This window comes from Schistocerca piceifrons, chromosome 9 (assembly GCF_021461385.2).
Source record: "Schistocerca piceifrons isolate TAMUIC-IGC-003096 chromosome 9, iqSchPice1.1, whole genome shotgun sequence".
In the NCBI taxonomy this organism is placed as follows: Eukaryota; Metazoa; Arthropoda; class Insecta; order Orthoptera; family Acrididae; genus Schistocerca; species Schistocerca piceifrons.
The window spans coordinates 131,902,750-131,915,566 of record NC_060146.1 but is presented as its reverse complement, the minus strand read 5'-3'; the positions used below and the strand labels follow the sequence as shown (position 1 = coordinate 131,915,566).

At 40.6% G+C, this 12,817-nt stretch overlaps 1 protein-coding gene across 1 annotated transcript in view; it reads right to left on the bottom strand.

Annotated features, from left to right (window-relative positions):
- The window catches only part of LOC124716753 (zinc finger protein 775-like), a 42,651-nt gene that overhangs the window by 14,715 nt on the left and 15,119 nt on the right, over positions 1 to 12,817 (bottom strand). The window contains exon 5 of the mRNA XM_047243296.1: positions 5,187 to 5,692. Coding sequence (XP_047099252.1) covers positions 5,187 to 5,692 — 506 coding nt within the window. The remainder of the gene's footprint in view (positions 1 to 5,186; positions 5,693 to 12,817) is intronic.

The following is a 12,817-nucleotide window of genomic DNA, read 5'->3' as shown; positions in this document are numbered from 1 at the left end:
AGCAGAAGAAGTAAGGCAGTTACTGGGTGTAAATGAATATTGACAAAGAAACTAACTGGTACTGACAAAGAATTGCTGAATTTAAAAACTGATTTACAAGGATACGATCTGCTCAGTGAATGACTGTAAATACCAAAACCTGGAGCAACAAGTGGCTGACCACAAAAAGTAGAGACAACAAGAACCTGCTTGCAGAGAGAGCAGCAAACTGAAGTTAATGATGATCATATAGAGTATCTTCACAGATAGGTGACTGGCTGGGGAACACATTATACTGGGTGCTGAAAGTTTCACAGAAGTGAAAATAACGTCAGGCATGCCACAATGAAGCGTAATAGCATCTCTAATGTTCCCAGTATATAGAAGTTTGACAAAAATGTTGAACCACAAAATGTTGAACCACAACGAGAAAAGTATGCTTGGAAAGAAATGCAGATTCTAGCCAAGCCTGCAGGTTGCACTGTTGGGCGATTTCATCTCAAAACACACAGGTCAAGAATGAATGTGTCACATCACTATTTCAAAGTTTGCTGAAAAAAATATATCTTAAGTTCCACATGATACATCTCCAAAACTACAAAATTTTGATTTTCTGATGATGTCAAAATACTACAGATCTCTCTAAATAAGAGTATATGTGAAAGTGTTATAATAAAAGAGGAAATTGAAAAACTGTAATAAAGAAACTAAAAGTGATAGAGATCTGAATTTATTTTCCATAAATACTTTGAGACATGATTAACACACCCACACTTCTGAGCTTTTTTTCATTTTTTTTAAAACAAACTACGAAAATTTGTAACTTTTTGCGAATTTCAAAATTATGTTTTGGAAATATGAATAGCCACAGGATGTTAACTGTCTTGAGAAACTAACTGTCAGCTATGATAGTAATGCATGAAATTCTTAAACTATCAAAATATTTGTACATAAAGATGGAAGAATATGAAATTTTTGGGTTATTTAGAAATCCTTTTTTCCAAACCCTTCCATCTTAAATATTCTAAAAATTTCATAGTACATTAGTTGGTCATTGTACTTAAGGAATGTACAATCAGAGTGGGCAGTACTTGTCTGTATAAAATGTGAAAAAATTTTTATGCACACCTAGCTTACTCTCAATGTAAAAAAAAAAAAAAAAAAAAACTAATATTGCGGAGACATGGCTTAGCCACAGCCAGGCAGATGTTTCCAGAATGAGATTTTCACTCTGCAGTGGAGTGTGTCCTGATATGAAACTTCCTGGCAAATTAAAACTGTGTGCCTTTCACAGGGCAAGTGCTCTACCAACTGAGCTACCCAAGCACGACTCACACCCCGCCCTCACAGCTTTACTTCTGCCAGTACCTCGTCTCCTACCTTCCAAACGTATATCCTTTCTTTCAGGAGTGTTAGTTCTTCAAGGTTCACAGGAGAGCTTCTGTAAAGTTTGGAAGGTAGGAGACGAGGTACTGGCGGGTAGGTTTGCTGTTCCTTAATGTATCTTCTAAGATAATTCGTAGGGTCAGTATTTCCTCACTTGTTCCAATATTTCTATGGAATCCAAACTGATCTTCCCCGAGGTCAGTTTCTACCAGTTTTTCCATTCGACTGTAAAGAATTTGTGTTAGTATTTTGCAGCTGTGACTTATTAAACTGATAATTTGGTAATTTTCACATCTGTCAACACCCGCTTTTTTTGGGATTGGAGTTATTATATTCTTCTTGAAGTCTGAGGGTATTTCGCCTGTCTCATACATCTTGCTCACCAGAAGGTAGAGTTTTGTCACGGCTGGCTCTTCCAAGGCTATCAGTAGTTCTATTGGAATGTTGTCTACTCCCAGGGCCTTGTTTGGACTTAGGTCTTTCAGTGCTCTGTCAAACTCTTCACGCAGAATCATATCTCCCATTTCATCTTCATCTACATCCTCTTCCATTTACATGTATACTGTCATCAAGTACATGGCCCTTGTATAGACCCTCTATATACTCCTTCCACCTTTCTGCTTTCCCCTCTTTGCTTAGAACTGGGTTTCCATTTGAGCTCTTGATATTCATACAAGTGGTTCTCTTTTCTCCAAAAGTCTCTTTAATTTTCCTGTAGGCAGTATCTATCTTACCCCAAGTGATATATGCCTCTACATCCTTACATTTGTCCTCTAGCCATCCCTGCTTAGCCATTTTGCACTTCCTGTCGATCTCATTTTTGAGACTTTGTATTCCTTTTCGCCTGCTTCATTTACTGCATTTTTACATTTTCTCCTTGCATCAATTAAATTCAATATTTCTTCTGTTACCCAAGAATTTCTACTAGCCCTCATCTTTTTACCTACTTGGTCCTCTGCTGCCTTCACTACTTCATCCCTCAAAGCTACCCATTCTTCTTCTACTGTATTTCTTTCCCCTATTCTTGTCAATTGTTCCCTTATGCTCTCCCTGAAACTCCATATAACCTCTGGTTTAGTCAGTTTATCCAGGTCCCATCTCCTTAAATTCCCACCTTTTTGCAGTTTCTTCAGTTTTAATCTACAGTTCAGAACCAATAGATTGTGGTCAGAGTCCACATCTGCCCCTGGAAATGTCTTACAATTTAAAACCTTGTTCCTAAATCTCTGTCTTATCATTATATAATCTATCTGAAACCTTCCAGTATCTCCAGGTTTCTTCCATGTATACAACCTTCTTTTATGATTCTTGAACCAAGTGTTAGCTATGATTAAGTTATGCTCTGTGCAAAATTCTACCAGGCGGCTTCCTCTTTCATTTCTTACCCCCAATCCATATTCACCACTACGTTTCCTTCTCTTCCTTTTCCTACTGTCGAATTCCAGTCACTCATGACAACTAAATTTTCGCTCCCTTCACTATCTGAATAATTTCTTTTATCTCATCATACATTTCATCAATCTCTTCGTCATCTGCATAGCTAGTAGGTATATAAACTCATACTACTGTAGTAGGCATGGGCTTCGTGCCGATCTTGGCCACAATAATGCGTTCACTGTGCTGTTTGTAGTAGCTTACCCGCACTCCTATTTTTTTTATTCATTATTAAACCTACTCCAGCATTTCCTATATTTAATTTTGTATTTATAACCCTGTACTCACCTGATCGGAAGTCTTGTTCCTCCTGCCACCGAACTTCACTAGTTCCCACTATATCTAACTTTAAACTATCCATTTCCCTTTTTAAATTATGGCTGTAGTTTCCTCTTGCCTTCAGCTATTCAAAGCACCAGCACAGCAAGGCTGTTTTGGTTAATGTTACAAGGCCAGATCAGTCAATCATTCAGACTACTGCCCCTGCAACTACTGAAAAGGCTGCTGCCCCTCTTCAGGAGCCACACATTTGTCTGGCATCTCAACAGATACCCCTCCGTTATGGTTGCACCTACGGTACGGCTAGGTGTATTGCTGAGGCATGCAAGCCTCCCCACCAATGGCAAGGTTCACGGTACATGGGGGGGTAGTATGTGGTAATATGACAGAAAAGATGGCATTCTGTGACTTTAAAAACCAGAAAAAAAGAAGCGGAAAAATTAACTTAGATTTTGTATTTTCATCCTTAATTTGTAAGTTATAGGAAGCCCATAAGTGTGTGGGTGTCAACTAAATTTCAGCACACTAACATAGAGCTTTGATGCAAAACATATGCCAGGTCTCCAATACTTTTGGTTTATTAGTTGTATTTTTTTGCTGTCTAGTGTTATAAGAGTTATTTACAAAATATACATTTTCAAAGGGCCATACCATTAACAAAAATTAAGATAAAATGAAAATACTTTATTTCTTAAATCTTATGATACAGAGATCTAACATATATTTTTCTGGAGACATTCATGACCACAAGTTGACAAGCCCTGTATAATTTGAAATGAAATCACCCTGTTGTATTTAACCACAAATGGCAGTCATGCATTGTCCTCAATACATTGAAAGTGTCAGTCAAGGTCAAATTGTGTTCTGTGTAGCTTTGAGTGAATTACACTTTCTGTCCGGAAAGTATTGGGTCACCAACTTAAAATTCTTTGAAGTATAACCCTTCTGCATTGATACAGTTTTGCCACTGTGATTTCCATGCATCATCACCAGGATACTCTTCAGGGAAATCGTCAAAGTAGCTTGCGCATTGTCCACCAACCCCAGATGCTTTCCTTTGATGTCCCTTTTCAGCCAAGGAAACAAAAAGTCCACAGGGGCCAGATCAGGACTACAGCACCATTTCACTTGGGAGTTGCTCATGAGAGCCTCCTTCTGGCACGGCAGCGATGTCTTATGCCATTCTGCACTCTGTCTATTTGGGTTATACTAAAAGACCCATGACATCACTGGTGATCACATTGTCCAGGAAATTGGGATCAGTTTCACATAGTTGCTCGAGTTCTTCACAGTTCCACTTGGTGTTACTTCCGCACATCAGTCAAAAGTTTTTGTGCAGATTTTGCGCAAATTTACCGCACAGCCAACTCCTTTGATACAATCTCATGAACAACCATTTATGGCAAGTCTAATATTTCTGACATCAAGCAAACAGTCATTTGACAGTCTGAATTCAGTAACTGGAGCACATAAGTCAGACAGTCGTCTGCTTGTGATGTTGACAGGCATCTGGCCTGGGCCTCATTGGCAACCTCTCCCACCCTGCAACACATTACTTTCCACACCACACCCTGTATGTGCTTCCATAACACAAAACAACTGCAATGGATCTCTTGAGAAACAACATCTTGTGCCACCCGTTTGACTGAGATCTGGAAAGGCAATCGTCCCAGAATGCTTCCTTAGGCATTCCAAAATTTTTCAGTGGCATCTTGTTGAGCTTCATGCAAAAATTTTATTGCATAGTGTCACTTTAACAGATTTGTCTAACATAAGTTCGACACAACCGCTATGTAGAGATTCACAGAAGAAGCTAGCCCCCTCTCCCCAACTGGTCCGACCTCTCTGTGACTTGCAGTCACCTTACGAAAAATTGTGACGCATTACTTTCCACACCACACCCTGTATGTGCTTCCATAACTGCAACAGATCTCTTGCTTAAAGCTCTTGAGAAAAAGATACGAGTGATTAGGGCTTGTACAGAGACATTTACAAAATCATTTTCCTCTTTCTCAGTATGTGAATAGAACAGCAAAGAAAACTGTTAATTGCCCTCCACCACGCACTTTACAGGTACTTGCAGGCTATTTATGTAGGTGTCAACTGACCTTCTCACAGACAGAACACACGAATCTACCGGTCGGCTCCTCCTTGGTCTCCGTGCCGTCTCCTCCAGCTCGACCCGGGCCACCACTGCTACCAGGTGCCTTCTTCTTCCTCGGGGTACGTCCGCCACCTCTTCCGCCTCGCCCGCGGGGTGCGAGGCCACCCCTCGTACTGCCGGGACCGGGAGGCACAGGCGGTGGGCCCATGGTAGGCGTGCGGCAGAGCACGCCACTGCCGGGCTCGTGCGAGCGCAGCTCCTGGAGGGTTGCAAAGCGGCGGTCGCAGCGTGGGCACTGGTACTGCCACGGTAGGCCCGGTGGGTACGGTGGGCCTCCGGGGACCGGGCCGGGACCCGGGTGTGGCTGGAGGTGCATTCCGGGATGTCCCTGCAGCTGAGGTGGACCTCCGGGAATGCCGCTCCCGTCGCCACCTCCCCCGTTCGGCCCACCGGGCCAAGAACCCTCCACGAATACTAGGGTAGGTGTCTGACCGCACATTAATAAACAGCCTGGCAACAGAAAGGCCAAATTATAATTGATTAGGCCTCTGCAACTGAAGTCATGTGACATAAAAGCTTTCTGGGTATGGTGCAATGTCATACTGTAAAACAACTATCACCTTCTGTCACGATTATTGAACAAAGTATAAGCAATTATAAAATTGTGCTGAGTGCAAAATTCTGACAGGAGGTTTCCTATTTCATTCCTTTTCTACAGTCCATGTACTCCTACTATTTTTCCTTCTCATTATTTTCCTACTACAGAATTCCAGTCCTGTTTAAAACTAAATTTTCATCTCCCTCATCTAATTAAATAATTTCTTTTATCTTTTCATACATTCTCTTCAATCTCTTTATCATCAGCGGAGCTAGTGTGGTGGTGATTTCTTCACCTCTATCTTACAAGGGGAGGCCGCCAATTGTGAAATTCAGATTCGATTCATACTGCGCATAATAAAAGCTCATGGCCAGAGGTGTAATGTGGCAAAGCACCAAGATGCACTTCTCAGCCGTTGTCGAGAAAATCAACAGTTAAAAGAAACGGTTGTGGTGAAATACTCTCTACGATTAAAGGTTTACTACAGCGTCGTGGCGCAGCAGTAAGCCCTCGGGTTTGTAATCCGAAGGTTGCCAGATCGAATCTCGCACCATGCAAATATTTTTTTTCTTTTTTGTATTTGTATATATATATATATATATATAAAACAAAGATGATGTGACTTACCATACGAAAGCGCTGGCAGGTCGATAGAAACACAAACAGACACATACATACACACCAAATTCAAGCTTTCGCAACAAACTGTTGCCTCATCAGGAAAGAGGGAAGGAGAGGGAAAGACGAAAGGAAGTGGGTTTTAAGGGAGAGGGTAAGGAGTCATTCCAATCCCGGGAGCGGAAAGACTTACCTTAGGGGGTATCGACCTGCCAGCGCTTTCGTATGGTAAGTCACATCATCTTTGTTTTTAAATATATTTTTCCCACGTGGAATGTTATATATATATTTGAATTACAAAAAACTAATAATAAAAAAAATTGCATGGCGCGAGATTCGATCCGGCGACCTTCGGATTACAAACCCGAGCGCTTACCGCTGCGCCACGACGCTGTAGTAAACCTTTAATCGTAGAGAGTATTTCACCGCAATGGTTTCTTTTAACTGTCGATTTTCTTGACAACGGCTGAGAAGTGCATCTTGGTGCTTTGCCACATTACACCTCTGGCCATGAGCTTTTATTATGTGCAGTATGAATCGAATCTGAATTTCACAATTGGCGGCCTCCCCTTGTTAGCTATTACCGAATCACCCAATCATGAGACAAGGTTTTTCCCAAATTCATCAGTTGAAAAATACGGGGTCATCTTGTATTTGCAGGTTAAACTATTTCTGCTGAGGTAAACGTTTTCACAGTGTTTAATAGATTAATATAGGGGTTGTCTTATATTTACATATGAAGCTGTGCCTATTGACATTTTGTAAAAATTTATTTTGAAGAGTTCCAAAGGATAGAGCTTAGCAAATAATACTTGAATTTGAATAGGCCCAAGATTTACCGATATGGAGAGGCACTCGATACAGTATTGATCTTGCCCAATCAATCATGTGACATTTCATCGTGGTGTTCGTGCAACGGATAGATTTTTGAGAAACTACGAATTAAACACAATCTAATACTTTGCTCAAAAAAATTGACACTTTTGCGAAATGCAAGAGGAAATAGCATTAAATTCTATCAACTCACAAACTTGTGTTGTATTTGAATAGGTTTGCAATAGAGGTTCTCATCAGTGGTGGATAAATATCACCCCCTTGTGGGGCTGCCCGCATTGCCACCCACACTGCTCCTGCCAGTCATCTCGCACGCTAGTCATTCGTGTCTTTCATCAGTCGACTCGACTGCAGCACGCACGTCCACGTCATTGTATTTTATACGTTTCTGTCTGGCACATAGATAGCTAACACATACCTATGAGATCTCAATACGTTATTCTGTCTGTCATTTGTTCGGGACAAGTTGTCAATGTTGTACTGTTTTGAGATTAAAAAAGAGACTAATGAGAGAAATTCTTCAATATAAGGAAATGAGCATAAATACCCTTAATGATTGTGCTTCTGTTATGTAAGTGATGTCTGTTTGTCCTAGATCTGATTATCATACTTTGCACGCACTGTACAAAATATTTGCTTGTCTACCTGGATCTACTACTACAATAGAAAGAAGTTTTTCAACATTGTGGCGTAACCAACTTACCAGAAAGAATAGGCGCATAGAATTCATCATTTAAGGAAGAGAACCATTTGCACTCAGAATTGAACTGATTTTAAAACTGGACAATTCCTCAACAGTAGCATACATTTCTGAAGGAGATGTTAAAAGCCTAGACTGGGGCCAACAGTGTACTTGCTTGTTCCGTGCAGCAATGTTGTCGGCACTCACTGTGAGGTCTGACACTGGGGGGGGGGGGGACCCACAACATATTCAGAAGAAACAGCCCAATATTTGTGACAACAAAGGTATAAATTTCACACAGCTGCCCTGTTAGGATGATGATGGTGATTAAAAATATGGGTGGCACAGACGGCAGTCTAAGCAAGAGAAGCAGCGAAGATAAAATTTAATGTAAACAATTCCTTTCTGTTTATTTTATTTCTCATTGTTTTATGAAAATGTATACAACCAATAAATGTCATATGTTTAGTACAGGTGTAATGGTAACTTTTTAGGGAGATACCCTTACGTCAATAGAAGTATGTAATTTTTACTAGGGTTTTACGAGGGTTGTCCAGAAAGTAAGGTCTGATCGGTCACTAAGCTGAAACCACAGTGAAAATCAGAAACATATTATTTGTAAGAGTTAGCTAAACTTTGCAGATACTTATCTACATAGTCACCGCTCCAACTCTCTATGCTGGCCTATAGCGTGTAGCCCGCGTCCAAGTTTTGTCTTGGTATCCAGTGTTTCCTGGGAACAGAGATGATACTCAGGAAGAGCCAATTAGGGCTGTGTTGTGGGTGATCAAACACTTCCCATCGAAACGGCTGCAGGGGCGTCTTCACTGCCCCTGCAGAGTGCGGCTGAGGATTACCATGGAGAAGGAAGTGCATGACAGTTGTGTTAGGTGGACTGCATTCATTAAGGTGAAGCCTCTCAGCGGGCCCTCCTACTTGGTCAGAGAAATCGTTGTTCTAGGTACCTTTACTTGCTCACAGTGTGCTCACAACTGCAAAGAGCGTCTTGATGCTATCGACAGTCATACTAGAGACACTGTCCAACACATCTGTGCAAAGATTCATCGGATTTTCACTGTGGTGTCCATTTCGTGACTGATTGGAACTTACTTTCTGGACAACCCTCGTATTTAAAGGACACATTGTTTACCAAACAAAGCAATAAATATGTAAAAACAAAGTACATTATTTTATAACTGTTTGCCTCCACAGCAAAATTAAAATGCCCATGACCCTGCCTCTTATCAAGGTATAATTTATTTTTATTTTCTACAGATTTAGGTGTGCTACCCAGAAAGCTACCAGTGTTAGGTTATAAACAAAATACTGCTGCACTGTAAGAAAATTTATTACGAAAGCTGTCTCTTTGTACTACTTCTCTATATAATCTCCATTTGGATTTCAGCATTTATGATATCTCCAGAATGAGTCTTTCACTCTGCAGTGAAGTGTTTTCTGATTTGAAACTTCTTGGTAGATTAAAACTGTGTGCTGGACCAGGACCTCTGCCCTTTGCAGACAATGCTCTTACCGGTGGAGTCCTGGTCTGGCACACAGTTTCAGTCTGCCAGGAAGCTCCACTTATTATATCTCTTAACAAGTTGACAAATTGCCTTTGAATAATATCTTACTGCCTCTGATTTTTGCAATTCAGTGAGCACAGAACTTGTAGTACAAAACACCGAGAAATCTTAATAATGGGTTAAATACTGTCACAAGTGATTCGCAACTGTTAAAGCTCTTGCATAAAATTCATTATAACAGCTTCAGTTATAACTAGTACCACTAAATAATTACATTGGGTCACATTTAATGATCATCTTCAGATCCAAAAATAAAATAAAATAAATCATTAATAAATAGCTATTTCTGTAGATAATATAAATTGAAAAAATTTGAAAGGTACATATTTTTTTAAAAACTGTACCCAAATAAACAGATAACACACACTCCTGTATATTTTAAATTCTTAGAATTGTGCCTGATTACTTATGAGTTGTGAAAAGTCAAAATTCTTTAAAATGAACACAGTCAAAACAAAATAAAAGTAACAGCACAATTGCGTGCTTGTGGAAACATTCTGCGGCATCTAGCATTTTATTAAATCCACTATGCATCATACAGAAAAACCCATGTGTCATGGATGTTGGATAGAGGAGGCACGAAAAGCATTGATATTGTGTGGTATTAAAAGGTTACAAAGAGGTTTCTAATTTAAAATTAAAAAGCAATATAAATAATGTGATTTTTGAAACTTTCCTGGCTCAAAGAGTATTCTGTGAAGTTTCAGGATTGCATTAGAATGGCACTGACTTCTTGCCATAATATGAGGTACTACCCAAAGTATTCAAAAATTTCATTGCACCGGTCAAACCAGTAGCAGCATGACATTCTGCTGCCAGACGTTTCGAGGTACACAGCTTGGCTACTGCATCATCTTTGGTACATGCAGTTGTGCATTATAGTGGTGCATATCAGGATGTGTTTCAGTGCTTCTGTGAATTGTAAAATGGATAATGAGAAGAAGTAACAGATTTGAATCAAATTTTGTTTTAAGTTGAAGAAAATTGCATCTGAAACCCATCGCATGCTGACAGAGGGATTTGGTGAGAGTGCGCTGAGTCAAGCAGGAACATTTGAGTGTTTCAAGGAAGGCTGAGCATCTGTGAAAGAGGAAAAACATTCTTGTCGACCATCAACATTCACAATACCAGAAATAATCACAAAAGTGAGTGACATGATTCGCAAAGACCGAAGGCAGACAACTCATGATGTTTGTAACAGATTTGGGCTGTCGTACCGTACATGTTGACGAATTCTAGCTGAAGAACTGAACATGAGACACATTGCAGCGAAGTTTACCCCTTGCCTTCTCAACACTAACCAATGAAACTTAAGGATGCATATGTGCACTGAGCTGCAATAAAGGGATTGAGAGTGCCCAAAATTCTTATCCAGAGATGTAACAGGTGATGAATCTTGGGTCTCTGGTTATGATCCTCAAACAAAGCAGCAATCATGACAATGGAAAATGCCGCACTCTGCAAGGTCAAAAAAAGCTCGACAAGTTCGCAGCAACGTGAAGTCAGTGTTGATCACTTTTTTCGACATTCAGAGACTAGTGTATAAGGAGTTTGTTCCATCTGGTCAGACTGTCAATGGGCAGTTTTACTGCAAGGTTTTGAGGTAACTGGGGGAAAATGTTTGGTGCAAACGGCCAGAACTGTGGAAAAAGAAAGACAGGTTGGTGCACCGTGACAACGCACCTGTGCACATCTCGGTTGTGAAGGAATTCCTGGCCAAAAACAACATGGCAATAGTCCCCCACCTTCCCCACTCACCAGACCTAGACTCATGCAATTTCTACCTGTCCCTGAAGAAGAAAATCGTGTTGAAGGGGGCTATGTTTTGACTTGACTGAAGGTATTGCAATGGGTTCTAAACATCCTTCACCCAATGGGCTTTCAGGAGTGCTTCCAAAAATGGTAGCAGCCCTGGGATCATTGAATAGATGCCCAAGGTGACTACTCTGAAGGTGACTGGGGACATTATGACGTAAGTATAGTTTCTGATTTTTACAATGAAATTCTCAGTTATTTTGGATAGCTGACAACCTTTCAGCCATCTTCGGGAGTGTTTTGCACTGGAAAATTGGTGCAGAGATGCAAGTGCAAAGGCAGTCGCTACACGAGAAACCTCTGTTGAGTTTCACATCCTCTTTGAATATTGCTCCATGTATGGCACGCTGGCGCATGCATAATGGTGACTCACATGCAAACTCTCTTTCAGAATGTGGGCTTGTCGAGGTGAAATTCAGATGTGGTATTAAAAAATTTAACTGTCACTAGATGGGTCATTACTCATAAAACGTTTTCTTTCTTAAGATATTAAAGAAATCAGCGGGCCCCACACCTTATCCAGCTGAAAGCCGCCATCAGGATTAATAAAATCTTCTGCCAAATGAATTTCCACTGATTCTGTAATAACTGCATCCCAGACATATCTTGCTGAGGCCGAGATTTCCATGGCAGAATAATCCGTGCTCCTTCTCCTCTTGATCTTGTGGGCGGTCACGTATCTTCTGTCTCAAAGTTGTGCTGGCCTGATGTGGAGAATATCCATTATGTTTGAACACAAACTTTAGGTGTTTGTGGTAGTTTGCAAAGCTGCCTCCACCACACACAACTCGTATCCAGTGCACCAGTGCTTGAAGAACGCCCCTAGTTTGTGATGGATGGTGGCACCTAGATACTTGCAAATGCAGGTCTATCAGTGTGGGACTACGATAAATGGAATGCCCCAATGATCCATCCACTTTCTGACTGACCAAAACATCCAAAACAACGGACAGCCACCTTTCTCCACTTCCATCGCAAATTTGATATTCTCGTACATTGATTTCAGGTGCTGCAGGAAGTGTGACAGTTCTTCACTGTGGGGCAACACTACAGAAGCTATCATCTACATATTGTCAATGTGTAACATGCTCATCTGAAGATGGCTGAATGGTTGTTGGCTGAAATACCATCGGAAACTGTCTATGTCATCCAATGCAATCCTGAAACTTCATGGAATAATTTCGATAATGAACCTAACACTAATAAGTGAAACATCTTATCAAAATTTACAATTAAATTAAAACATTGAGTGCACAAAGTTCTTCATCAGAGGGCATCTGAGGTATGTTATGCTTGCATACATTGGGCTCAGTTTGCCTGCACCCACGCTGCCAGCAAGTGCAGCAAGCTGCAGAAGTCATCTTCTGCTGCATGAGAGCGTAGCACATCGCTCCCGACTGGGCTGTCTGAGGACTTTGTCAAAATTCTTGAAATACACCGAATTCCTGAAGCCACTCTGAAGACTATTTATCTGTTTCTTTCATATGGTGTCCATATATTTCAAG